The sequence below is a fragment of the Thermobia domestica genome, chromosome 15, assembly GCF_964235325.1.
Source record: "Thermobia domestica chromosome 15, izTheDome1.hap1.1, whole genome shotgun sequence".
NCBI lineage: Eukaryota > Metazoa > Arthropoda > Insecta > Zygentoma > Lepismatidae > Thermobia > Thermobia domestica.
Genome location: NC_137468.1, coordinates 23,939,395 through 23,954,110, shown reverse-complemented (window position 1 = coordinate 23,954,110; position 14,716 = coordinate 23,939,395). Strand labels below are relative to the sequence as shown.

Below are 14,716 nucleotides of genomic sequence, written 5' to 3'. Positions count from 1 at the left end.
GGGTACCGCTAGTAACGGAAAGGTATTTATGACTGCTGTCACCAGTTTGGAGTTACAGGGGAGAGAATATGTTTTTCTCGAGCTGTCGTCAGCAGCTCGTCTGCCAAGCACCTGCATGTTCAGCGCTTGACGGAGGACAGAATCAACACCTCATAAGAGAGGAAAGATACCTGTTTCTGGTTTCTCTCTTATTTACAAGGCAATTTTCGTCTGTATAAATACTGTATGACAAAAACCGATCTGGAATGAAATCTGAAATAAGAAAAATAATCCAAAAAGAAACAAATAAACAAAAAAAAAAGATTGAAAGTTCGTGTTAAATGAAAACCTTTATTGACTCAAGGGACTAAAAATTAGTTCGTAATTCGTGCTAACCGAAATTCGTGTTAACCGATAAAACTTCCTATAAGATAACGTACAGCGATACCGGGACCGAAATTTTGTTCGTCCTAACCGAGTGTTCGGCTTAAGCGAGTTCGTGTTAACGAGGTTATACTGTATTAGCATATTGCTCGCCATGTAATTTGCCTATGCAAGACGTGTTAAAGCATTGAGCTGGAATAGTGTAAGGTCACATTTCGCTGGTTGCCATGGTGAACGCCATGGTTTTTCTATACAGCACATGTTAAGATAGGATTAGAATATTGTGACATCATATCTTGCTCGTTTCCGCGATGATATATTTTGTTTTCTATACAAGACATGTAGTTCTCCAGATATAAGGCGTAAAAGAACATTTTTGATTGAAATATATTGGACCTTTTGATCCAAAAATGTAATCAATTGCTTCAAGTTATACACACTGCAATAAAACACTAATCGGCTAAGAAGTGAGAACGTGCTCGTAGACTACTGTCGGTATTAAATGTAAATGGTCTAGATTTTATTTCGTATTATTCCAGTAAAAGCGCTCTTGTACTGTACATCCCAACAACAATAGTAAACGTATAGTCTTATTCAAAAACGCTGGCCACGCTCCTATTTTAAGCACCATATTCTCGCCACAGTACGTAGAAAACTACAGTATAATGCTATGGTGTGAAGGATGTCCTCGATTGTCCAAAAAAGATTCGCTTTTGTTTGATATAATTCCAAATATGAGTAAGAATAAAGGATTTTTCGAAGAGAGGTAGGTGGCTAAGATTTTTTAAAACTACATTATACATAGTACCGGAATTTCGATATAATTCATTCAAAAATTTCATAATGTATTATAATTAAGTTCCTTAGAATTCAGTATATATTTAAACTGCGTGATTTGTAGTCTTGCATTCGTTGAAAATTCGGATTTTATAGAGAATTGATGGCTGTTAGAATGGGGTGCATTAGAAGGATTGGCTTCCTTAGAGAATCTCCAGCCGTCTGTTGCGAGCATTTACGTAGACAAATCCGCATTTTCAGAGTAAAAATTCCGTCCGTATACGTTTTCCTAAATTTCCCGATTTGTATGCCTTTTGTAAGCTCAAATGTATTATCAATTCATCTTGAAAATACATTTGAAGTATCAAGATATGTTTGGCTATTTATATTCAAAGAAATTCCTTTTTAGGAAAGATCAAACCTACTGAAAAATATGAATAAGCAAAGTCAACATGATGCTACGTGAGTACTCTTGTTCATCTACTGGTTGAAAATATAAGGTACTCTTGTTTAGTTATTTCCCATGCATTTCAGTATATTTTTTACAATGTTTTAAAAGCAAACTTGAAAATATAAGAAAAGACTTATCATTGTTGTGTTGAAAGTTAAATTTTGACTATTAAATCGAGATATTTATACGTTGCAATGATGTAAAATTATTTACCATTTTGTAAATGTACAATATTTTATTAAGTATTTAAATGCATCTCGTTGGATCAGACATACAATTTTTCTTAAAGTTTGATTTATATATAATGAGAGAACGGCACTGATAATTACATAGATTATGCAAGTTACCTGTTACAAAATGCATATCAACCTGATGGGATGTTCCATATACTTGTGCGCCTTGTTTAGGATGTTTAACCACACCATTTTGTTGACACTTAGTATCAGTCTCAATAACATTCAGTTGCTCTTCTTTCTTCGAAGCTTAAAAACGAAAGTTATAAAATAAATATGTAAAACGTGCTGTAACATGTAAAAGTGAAAATATTAACTATACATCTGTTAACTATAGACCTATGAACAATATGACTATATAATTTGTTCAAAAACTTGTAAAATTGTGAAAAAATATTAAAAGTTGTATTATTTTTGATTAACATAATGTATGTTGTTAAGAATGTTTAACTGAAATTTAAAATTATTACGTAATAAGAATATGGGGAGAAACAAAATTGTAGATGAAGGCATTATGATGTTCAATAAACCGATACAACATTAATTTGATCAAGCAAAGTACGTGTTTCTAAAGTATAAATAATAAGCCTTCTTATACATGCTTATCAGGGACGTACACAAGAATTTATTTCCGGAAGGTCCAAAGTTTTTCGGGGAATCTAATTTCAATATGAAGATTTTTTGTAAAATTATCCCTAAAATTAGATTAAATTAACAAAAAAAAGTAGTAATTTCGGGTGAGGTCCAGATCCCAAGGACCCACCCCTTACCATAAACGCATAAACCCAATCTTTTCCAACTCTACCATTACCAAATGCACTGGTTATGGCGTTTTAGTTGACATACTCTCTAGGCGACAACACAAACATCTTTTCTGATTAAACCAAATCTAACTCTATGAAAACTAATTATTTTCTGTTTTCATTCTATTTTAATTTTCAGGATCAATAGAAAACTTGAATCATGTTTTCGTATAGATTTTGGTGCTTTCGTTTCAACCAGTCTCTCAAAGTTCTGCGGAAAATATTAAATGTACATGTATCGCATGTGACGTTCATATCTTACTCGATGGCCATCAGAGCTTGGCGTAATTCATTTTCACACTAACTGGCTCGAATGGTTTGCGATTTTCTTACCATCTAAAAAATAAAATGTACTAAACATGAATATTTGTGCATCTCACAGCCAGTTTGGCATAAGAGAATATATTTACTTTTTACTCAAGTATCAGAAGTTAAATGGAATGGTGTTGTTTTCCCGACACTAGACTTGTGTTTCGAGTATCCATTCTAAACCCAAAACAGAGGTGACGAATATATTATCTGTGCCCTACTCTTAGGTAATGATCACCCAATTAACGTATACCGTTAGCAACAGTTAAAACTTAATGTTGCATAAACAGGACACTTCCTTCTTTTGACGTGATGAAAATCTGGCGGATGAGGAAAGATGTGTGGAAGTTGGCAATATTTGCAAGATGCGGAAGATTTCATGATTCAGCATCATGCCCATTTTATGTCGTGAACAGAATCCAACGAACCCCTGCAGGGCTTCTAACCCGATCCTACTACTACTACTACCCCTACTCCTACTCCTACTGCTACTACTACTCCTACTACTACTTATACTATGGATCTGTATAATAAAACTGCACGTTTAAAAGTTTTTACGGCTTTTTTGTAGGTTTGAAACTGGAGGGGCAACTCGCCGAGCCGAAACCTCAAAATCCTCGGTTCGCACGTTTTGATCCCCTACACAATGATCAGATTTGGTAGTGATCTATCAAATAGCTCTTGTGATTTTTGTCTCCGAGGTGGACGGGCGGACACACGGACAGAGTAACTATACTGTATAAAGGCGTTTTGGTAAATCAAACTCGTTAAAAGGGATTCGATGTACAATAATAATTCACAGTTCCTGGGCCATAATTCCAGAAAAACAATACCTTGGAAGATGAAAAAATGTCTTACTGTACTTTAAAAAAATGAAAAGAAATTTACACATTTAATAAAGTAATTTGTATAAAGAAAGTAATATAAAATATAATCAAAATACCTTCTGTTGAATCATTGATTAATGGTTGATGTTCTTCTTTGTTAGACTTCGAGCAACATTTCAACCTTCCACTGAAATATGTTACTGGAATCAGAAGAAAATATTACTTTTTAATTTTAATTATCTTTTCATAGTTTACATTTGTGTAGACATTTCTGTAAACTATGCTAATTGAATTATGTGAATTTTATACATCTTATTAGTACCGACGTTTATGATAGGTTGATCGACAGTTCAACGTGAAGTCCAAAACACAAGCTTCCCCCGGCAATCGAACGTGTGTCTTACGCTCCAAACCAGTAAGTACTACTAAAATTACTGCAATTTTTTAAATGTTGATGTGACTATAGCCAAATTAAACTGGTACTATATTTCCTCTTAATTAGATATTTTAATATAATGTTTAGTGAAACATCTGTGTTAGTTAACCATACTTCAGTACACACAAAAGGCCTCATGCAGTGTCGTTTTGAAGCGTGATTAATGTAGTACTAAAAAGTTCGACTATAGTCCGCGTCACCCGAATTGGCGATGGCATCAGCCAATAAGCTCGCAGTGCGCTGTTACTAAATCTTCAGGGAGGAATATAATCATTCATAATTGATTTTGTTCGTATTTATGGACATTTGTGAATGATTAGATTCCTCCCCGAAGACTCAGTGATAGCGCACTGAGAGCTTATTGGTTAATGCCATACGCATATTCGGATGACGCAGACTATGTTTCCTGCCGTAGTCAGGCCTTTAGTATGGCTCTAATCATACGTCAAAACGGCTCTGCATAAGGCCTAAAATATTTAGACCTATTTATTTATTCATTAGCATTTGTTTATCTATAACAGAGTAGTAATCTCAACAACAAAATACACTGGGCCTTATGCAGAGTCGTTTTGACGCATTATTAGTGCCATACTAAAGAGTTCGAGTAAAATATGTTTTTTACAGTAGTCAGACCTTTAGCATGACGCTAATTATTCGTCAAAACGACTCTGCATAAGGTCCACTATGGGATAATACACTAACTGCTTAATAATTTCCTTATATATATATATATATATATATATATATATATATATATATATATATATATATATATTGCCCCAAAGGAAACTACTATGCCTTTTCTCGCAAATAAAAAGCATACTTTGCGTTATGTTGACGCAAACCTTATTGAATAAGGCCCTGTGTCTGTGTATTGTTACAAATAAACCAGTAGAGGATGTATGGTCAACCGTTAACGCCTATCAATAGAAATAGACGTGCCCTGTGGGTGTCGTTCTAATCAGCAAAAGAATGTTACACTAAATGAGGAAGTGATAACCGCAGAGTTCCAGTTTTTCGTTAGTACAATATTTACGTACTGCTCATTAATATATAGAGAGCAATTAGCACATGAGAATTTGGACTTTCTCCCACAACTTTGTATTATAAAAGTTTTGTTATATACAAATATAACACAATTCACTATAACCGAGGTCTGAAGAGCAGTACAATGATTTTTATGTACATTTTTGTTGGGAAAATGGGTGTCCTTAGGCTTAGACAGCTAAGGAAAGGATACTCCAGAGCTGCAGGCAAGCTCAGGAGTGTGAGGAGAACACGGAGCTTTAGGCAAACAAGGGGAGCGGTTAAGGTCCCATAGAGCTCCAGGGAAGCAAAGAGAGGATTAATCCCGCAGAGCTCCAGGTAATCCAAGCAGGCAGGAAAATCACAAATTCCTTTCAAACAAAAAGAGTTTTAAGTTTTCACAGAGCTTCAAACAAGATAAGAGAATTATGTTAAGTTAGATCTCTCACAGCTCCAGTGAAGCTAAGATAGAGGATTTGACTAGGCGAAACTGATGCAAACAGTGTTGCCAGACCAGTCACTTGGAAAAGCAGGAGATTCAAAGAAAAAAAACAGGAGAAAGCAGTAGACACATACAGTGGTGGCATTTGAATGTAAATCCGGGTGGGGTCAATAAAAATTGCCATTATTACGGGCGCAGTAGTCATAACAAGCAGTCCAAAATTCATTTCCGATGACCTACGTTGAGCAAATGAAAGGGAAAAGTCCCGATTTATATTAATACTATTTGATACGTGTGTGAAGTAAAACGTAGTGAAAGAGCAAAGTGGAGTGGGAAAATGTATTTTCATGCACATAGCGATAACGTAGCTATAAGGTACAGTCACACGTGATCGTGGCGTAAGACGATTTCTTGCTGACGATCGTGGAAAAATGATCTAAGCCACTCTTCCAACCCAAATCCCAATCTAAACAACACTTACTTGTAAATCTTACAGAAAGTCGTAAAAACGCTAACCATAATGCATATAGAAGATGACGTAGAGTTGTGTTCTTTGGATTCATATTATATACAGTAAAGCTATATATCTATATACTCTACAGAGCTTTGTGTATTATAACAGAGTAATTTCATCTTTTTATGTGAGGAAAGATTGAAAATTCAATATTAATAATAATATATTTCTTCAACTTCTCGAAGTAAGGAAAAAAAGCAGGAGATTGTTCAATTTTAATTTTCTTTCGCAGTAGATCAGTAGAACGTAGAAAAAGCAGATCTCCTGCTAAATCAGTAGATCTGGCAACACTGGATGCAAAGGTACTGCACCGTATTTTATACCCTCTTCATGATCAGCGGCGGCGCTAGTGTTCCTCTTCGGTCATGTGTCCTGTTAGTGACAGTGATTCCTGTCGTTTGCTTGCTCGTAGTAGTAGTTGTAAAGAAGCATCGGTTTTACAAATATGGAGCAAACGTAGAATATAACAATATATTTTCTTTTTTAAGTTTAGCTTTAGATTTAGCTTATAACATTCTTTTTTAGGAATTTTGTTTTAGATTTGTTTAGAAGTTAGTGAAAGGAATTTCGTTTCCATTGTTCAGCATCCTCTTGTTCCTTGTTGGTTTTTATCTTTGCTGAAGCTTTTTGTAATTTTTCGAGCATTGCTGTACAGAGAGGATTTTCTCCCACTTTCTTCTAGCTGGCTCGAAAGTATCAAAAGATAACCCTCGGAAGCTTCGTTTGTTTGTTGAGGAAAAACCGATGCATTAATTCGGTCGTCTCTCATGGGTAGGGAACAGACCAGTAAGTCCAGTTCAAGAGTTCTGCTTGGAATTTTCACGCAATGTCTTTGGATATACAGGGATGGAGCATATTCATGTTCTGCTAGAGATGAGTGAACTCCAGCCGCAAGTTAGGAGATATTCCAGGTAGGTAGTAGGAAATACAGGAATATTTTAACATTACAAATCCTACATCTATACAGAAGGCAAATAGACAGCCTTCTTTGTTAAATTTAGAAAATCAGTTAGTGATCTGCTTCTAGGGTCGGCCAGGAACAGGGAGGATTCGGACTGTACCCAGGCTGTTTGAATCTGTTCTTAGTTAAGGAGGATTTTTGAATTTAGTTGCAATTCGGATCGATTCCCTATATAGGTAATTTACATGAGTAGATGTGGACCTATTGGTTACTTAGAGTTTTCACACTGCAAATTCCATGTAGGAGAGCTTGAAAATGTTATGACGTTAGCCATGATTCCTTTGTCTTGAGTGCATTTATATATATATATATATATATATATATATATATATATATATATATATATATATATATATATATATATTGTAATATCCCATGTAAAGTTGTTTGTAAACAAATACAAGCCTCAAGTGTTTATAAACACCACCACGTGTTTCATTAAGAGGAACTTCCACCAGGAGGACCTGCAATCACCTGCAGACGACGTTTAGTCCCTCCCACGGAGCAGAAGACAAAGTCGAAGCAGAAGCGCCACCGCCACCCAAGGGACGCTATAAATTGGGCAGAAGAATCCAGCTCAGTACCAGTTTTCTGGTGACCCTCCTACTGTCTGCTTCGGGACTTTAGGAGTAACCTATCCCAGGGCCTCTAGTCTGCTACGGGACTACGCCTATCCTTTCTCCTGGCTTTGCCTGCTTCGGGGCTCTGTCTGGGAATCCAAACCTCAGCCACTTTGCCTGCTTCGGGGCTCTGTTGGCCATCTAACCTACCCTCTGCTTGCTTCGGAGCTTTGGGAACCTAATTCCACTCCACTTTGCCTGCTTCGGGGCTCTGTTGGAGATCCTGTCTGCGACCTTACGGTCAAAGACTACCTTTTACTTACCCTTTAAAATAGAGAACAAATTGTATAGTATTTTGTACAAATACTCTTATATAGTGGATTTTTTATAATAAAAACTGGTAGTGGGAGTCGATTCCGGACACTCTTTTTATTAACTGCTCTACCTCTTCCTTATATGAGACGAAATTACACAAAGTTTTACATGGTAGAGGCTTGACCGACTCAGAATAAGCTCTGAATACTCCCCTACCGGACAGTATATTTATTAATCCGAAGTGGACTTTTTTTTTCTTTGGAAGGTATGTGAATTTTTTTACATACCAGAAGTGTTAGTGCTTTTAGTGAACTGAATTTTGTTTATGCCTCAAACTAGAACTGGTAAAAACACTTTTCCAGAAAACAATTTTAACATGGAGCAGAATTCGCGCCCTTCTTTTAATATACCACACCTCACTAAGTATTCGGGACACGTTACGGAGGACCCCGATAGATTTTTTATGCTTTTTGACCATCTTGCATTGTTGCAGTCATGGAATGATCAGAAAAAGAAAGAACTATTACCTATGTACTTACAAGACGTAGCACTTGACTTAGTCCTACAGTTAAAGGCCCAGAATCAGTTAGACGCGCTTAATTATGAACAATTAAAAGACAAATTAGTTGCACTGAGTAGACCAAGATTACCGGCATACCGGGCGGAATTTGAAATTTTTCAAGTCCAACAAGGTGAAAACGAGCCTATAAATGCGTATTTTCTCAGAAAATTAAGGGTCATTAGACAAGTTCTGCCCCAGGCCACCGAGGAGCAGAAAATAAATTATTTATCCTTAGGTTTAAAGAAAACTTTTTTGCAAAAGATAGCGTTAGAAACATTTACAACTGTTCACGCCTTACAAACGCATTTACACAACCTCGAGAAAGCAAATGACCTAACGAAGAAACGCGATTACGTGGAATTACAACAGGCATTCTATTCACTCTGCGATCAGAGTACACCAGTCAGCAGTTTACATTCATCAGCAATCGCTGGCGCTTCCTTCCCTGTACATCAACAACAACTGACCTATCCAATATGTAACCCAACACCTAGTTGGAATCAATACCAGCAACCAGCTTCAGTTTTTCCTACACCTTCAGCACCACAGCTACAGGGTGCATCACAAAATCAGATAATTCCAAATCCTTCCCCCCAAGTTGCTAATCCGAATCCCCCTCCCGAACCCCCCGCGCCTAGCACATCTAGTAATTCCAGTGCAAACAATACATTAGATTTCACTAAATTAGCAAATCAAATGGCTGAACTATCTCTTCTTGTAGCTCAAAATGCCATTAAGAACTCACAATTTAGGAGAGGTGGACGTAACAATTATAGGTCGAAAAATACAAATAATGGAAATCAAAATCGGCAGAGAAATGGAAATAAGAACAATTCTAAAAATAATAATAATAGTAATCCTAGGCCGGAAAACAGTTATAGTATGCGGTACGTGCTATAAGAAGGGTCATTCTTCCAGTACATGTTATAAGAACAATCAGCAGGGAAACGCCTAGGAGGGCCCCAGGACAAACCCTCTCAAGAACATGTTCTGAGGGCCGAGAAATAGGAAAGAAGTGAACATCAAAAATTGGCAAATACATCACTTTATGCAGTAGCTCCGTTATCAGATAGAAGGGAGAACATTAAAATGTTAAATCAGGAACATAAATTATTAATTAATGTAACAATTAATAAAGAAAAATATCCTGTAATCATAGACACTGGCAGTTCATTGAGTCTTTGGCCTAAAAATTGGCTTCCACCAAACACAAAATTGATTCCTTTTAGCACTAATCTACGAGGAATTGAGAATTCTGTTGTAAATTTACGCTATATAGCTTTGATTACATTCAGAATTCGCTCAACAACATTTTCTCATTATTTCAGAATTTTAGAGCATGGAGATTTTTTGCCTTTATTCGGTGAAGACATTCTAAATCGATTACAGACCAAAATTGACTTAAAGAATAACATGTTGTCAGTATACAAGAAACCACGGCCTCCACAGTATCCAATTGAAATTGATACCCAGGAAAAATTATCTGCTAACGCTATGCATACAATAAAACAGCACAAGTCGGCTGATGTTTTTACAACTCGGAAGGTTACCATACCAGCCAGGTCACATTTCTTTTTACCAATTAGTGTCAAGAATCGGCAAAAGAATAATGAATATCTTTTCATCTCTCCATTAGAAAATTTGCTGGACAAATACGGACTACAAACGTTACCTACTAAGGTACCTAAGAATAATTTGACTTTATTAATATCAAATCCTACTAGTAGACCGGTAACGTTAGTAAAGAGCACCCCAATTGCTTACGTAGAAGAGAATCTTCAAAAAGTAGATTTACAGGGTAATTGTCAAGATAATGGCCATAATGACGAAACTTTTTACAGATCAGACAAAGAAATTCAGGATCGATTAGAAGAAACAAAATCATTTTTTTTTATATTAATTTGTTTGACATAAACCCGGATTTATCAGAAGAAAAAAAGAAAGCCGTACAAGATTTACTCTTTAAATATAGAGATGTTTTTTCCTACACACCAACAGACATTGGATATTTCCTAGGTTATATACATAAAATACGAATAGACAAAGGAGCATTCTTCCATCAAAGATCTCCTCCGGTTCCATTAGCAGTACTCAAATTGACTTACAAATTAAGCAACTTTTAGACGCTAATATTATCAAGGAAACTAGCGATAGTTCGTTTTCATCGCCGTTGCTCATTGTGAAGAAGCCAGGGACTTCGGAATTCAGGTTAGTCTTGAACCTCCAGGCTTGTAATAGGTTCTCACATTACCTAAGTATACCATTTCAAAATACGGAGGATATTCTACACGTTTTAAGAGGAAAAAACTCTATATCCACAATTGACATAAAATCCTCCTATTTCCAACTATTGTTGCATCCCAAAAGTCAAAAATACATGATTTTTGAGGTCAACCATACTAGAAAGGTATGTAAATTTCAGAGATGTACCATGGGTCACTCCAGTTCCGCCGCCGGACTCAGTATAGCTGTACGCATGCTTTTAGAGGGCCTACCACCCCGTATAACTGCCTTTGCTGATGATTTGGTCATAGGAAGTAAAAATTGGAAACAACAGTTATCGGATTTAGAATTACTTTTCAAAAGATTAAGAAAGCATGATTTTCGTGCCAGTCCAAAGAAGACCCACTTACTATACACAGAATTGGACGTTTTAGGCTTCACAGTTAGTGGGAAAGAAATCAAGATTTCACCCAAAATCGGTAACAAGATTCGAAATTTTAAGAAACCAACTACTAAAAGAACTCTGAAAAGCTTTTTAGGATTATGTTCTTATTTAAGAGCACATATCAAAAATTTCTCAGAAAAAATAGAACCATTTCAGTGCCTTTTAGACAAGAATTCAAAATTTAAATGGACCTCTCAGCATGACGAATTATTTGAGAAACTTAAGACTGACATCATACACGCGCCATCTTTGTTTCACTTCGATCCCTCACTGGAAATACGCGTGTATACTGACGCTTCCTCTATCTCCGCAGGAGGCTTATTAGCATGTTATAACCAAAAAACGAAACAAGAACGTGTTGTTGCCTATGCTAGTAGACGTTTTACACCAAGTGAAAGGAAAGCATCCACTTGGCAAAAAGAGCTGTACGCCTTAATTTATGTTTTGAGAAAATTTAGATACTTCCTACTAAATAGAAGATTTAAATTATTTATAGACGCCAAATGCCTGACATCTCTCACAACACAAGCGGACAAAGTTGGGAAATTTAGTCGCTACCGAATATTCTTAGCAGACTATAATTTCGAAATACAACACATTAAAAGTCAATTACACCCAGCGGACATCTTTAGTCGTTTAGAAGATAAACAGGAGATTAAACAGGGAGAAAAACAAGAAATTGACAATTTCTCGGACACGGAAGATGCTAAAGTATTTGCATCCCATTCTTTAGACACTACTCTCCAAATTGAACAACCTATAATCCTACCAAATTTAGCAGAATAACAAAGGAAAGATCCTTCATTCTCTGACATTATTACTGTTTTGGAAAATAAGGAACCTAATAAGTTGTCTACTTTTCGGGCCGCAAAATACTTTTCTCTAAAGGACGGGATATTATACAGAACACAGAAGCATCCCCAATTAGGATTGTTATATCTACTTTGTGTGCCGAAATCTTTATTAAGTAAGTGGTTTGATGCCTTACACAATAACCCAATGGCACCACACTTTGGATATACCAAAACATATCATTCGGCGCTTAGGAAATACTACTTTCCTAATATGAAAGCGTACATTGCCAACAGAATTAAAACATGCATTTCCTGTCAGAAACTCAAGAAATTACCAGTTAAACCAGCGGGTCAATTACTCCATCACCCACCTAAGCCGATCGCAACAGCTTGGCAATATGATTCTATTGGAAAAATAACAGTGGGAAATGGACAGTTTAAACACATATTAGTGGCCATAGAAATGTCCACAAGATATTGTGTGACCAAGGTTGTGGACAACATAACAGTGGAAGAAATTGAACAATTTCTCATATATGACATCATACTCAAATTTGGACCTTTTTCATATTTATACCTGGATAGACATCCAGTACATAACGCTAAGAGGCTGCAAAATTTGGCAAAATGCTATAACTTTGAATTTAAATTTTGCCCCGCATACGACCATAAAAACCTAGGCGTAGTGGAAACATTCCACAAGACAATACAGAATGCACTTAAATTTTTCGTGCAAGAAAACCAAAATCTTTGGCCGAAGCTGATACCATATATTACATTCGCTATTAATACATTTGTGCAAGCCGGAACTAAATATTCTGCTTTTTTCCTCATGTATGGATATGAACCAAAGACCATCTCTGATATTGCCTTAGCGTCAACTCCAACATTATGTGTCAACAAAGAACATTTGAATAAAATACGTGAGAGTGTACAGAATTACTTGATCGCTAGCTATAATAAGCAGAAAAAGTATTTCGATAGCAGACACCGACAAACTCAATTTGAAAAGGGACAAAAAGTACTAGTCTACTTTCCTAATCGGCAAATAGGAGTGCCGGAAAGTTTTTCAGCGTCCTATGTTGGACCCATTCAAATCCTGGATAGACTGAATCCTAACCTTTATAAGGTAGAATTTCCAAATTCTTTTCGGAAGAAAATACAAGAAATCTCAATAGACCGAATCAAGCCATTTTATCAAGAATTACAAGACATAGAACAAGAATAAATAACTTCGTTTTATTTTCTAAACGAGCGAAAAAAAAAGTACAGTACTCACCACTAGGAAGAAAGAAATATAGTCAAGACTTCAGCAGATAAACACTTTTCATAACGACACGAACATTCATTTCCTCTTTGTTTTATAAAAAGCTGAATCATTATTCTGCAACTCAATGGAAAGAATGCCGACGTTAGCATTTCCGCATTTAAAAGGCAAATGATCTTTTACAAGGACAGCTAACATAATTCTACATTTTCATCGATATTTTTTCTTTTCCTCTGTGAACTACATATTGTCACCGACATTATGCAACATAAATATTGTACAGGATGTTCCAAAAGTTATGACCACGCTTACATTATACAGGATGACCAGGAATTCAGGACCATCATTACTATTGTCATTGACATTTAAAATTGGATTATTTTATTGAAATACATATCTTTAGTGCAAATATTTTAGAAACTTTTACAACTTATACAGGGTGACCAAGAAATCACGATGTTCGAATTAGAACTTTCCAATATAAATTATCTTTATATCTCAGTGTCAATTGCAACTTTTTTAGTATTCCTAAGTCTCATTATTTTATACATATTATATTCGTCTTCGTTCGTTACCAGACAAATCTAAAACGACCCGCATAGAAATTTCATCTCCTATTCCATTGGAAACATTTAATACCAATAATACAACTAAGAAGCAACAGCTAACACAGACTCCAACCCCACTTACTATAAGTGAATTAGTTTATATTTATTGACGCCAAGCCAAAAACAGCCCTATCTCGAGGGAAATGAAGTATCATGTACCATGTACGGATCCTGCCTGTGTATAGGGACCACCTGTTTAGTGCTCTATATTCCGCTACCACATTACTGCTCCGAAAAGTGATTTTCATTTATTTCAGTGCCACAAGTGTTTAGTGCTCAGTGATTTTTGTGTGTGTGTGTGTGATTCCTCAGTGTTGCCAACTATCACATAAACAAAAATAACCCTTCGGCTTATTTTTAAACAAGCCAGGGGGTGTAATATCCCATGTAAAGTTGTTTGTAAACAAATACAAGCCTCAAGTGTTTATAAACACCACTACGTGTTTCATTAAGAGGAGCTTCCACCAGGAGGACCTGCAATCACCTGCAGACGACGTTTAGTCCCTCCCACGGAGCAGAAGACAAAGTCGAAGCAGAAGCGCCACCGCCACCCAAGGGACGCTATAAATTGGGCAGAAGAATCCAGCTCAGTACCAGTTTTCTGGTGACCCTCCTACTGTCTGCTTCGGGACTTTAGGAGTAACCTATCCCAGGGCCTCTAGTCTGCTACGGGACTACGCCTATCCTTTCTCCTGGCTTTGCCTGCTTCGGGGCTCTGTCTGGGAATCCAAACCTCAGCCACTTTGCCTGCTTCGGGGCTCTGTTGGCCATCTAACCTACCCTCTGCTTGCTTCGGAGCT

At 36.5% G+C, this 14,716-nt stretch overlaps 1 protein-coding gene across 2 annotated transcripts in view; it reads right to left on the bottom strand.

The window, feature by feature from the left end:
- LOC145672121 (sodium/potassium/calcium exchanger 4-like) overlaps nt 1-14,716 on the bottom strand; it is a 57,508-nt gene that overhangs the window by 19,243 nt on the left and 23,549 nt on the right. For both annotated transcript variants that reach the window (XM_081741404.1, XM_081741403.1), the window contains 2 exons: nt 3,880-3,963; nt 1,939-2,073 (listed from right to left, as the gene is read on the bottom strand). In XM_081741404.1, the coding sequence (XP_081597530.1) occupies nt 1,939-2,073; nt 3,880-3,963 (219 nt within the window). The remainder of the gene's footprint in view (nt 1-1,938; nt 2,074-3,879; nt 3,964-14,716) is intronic.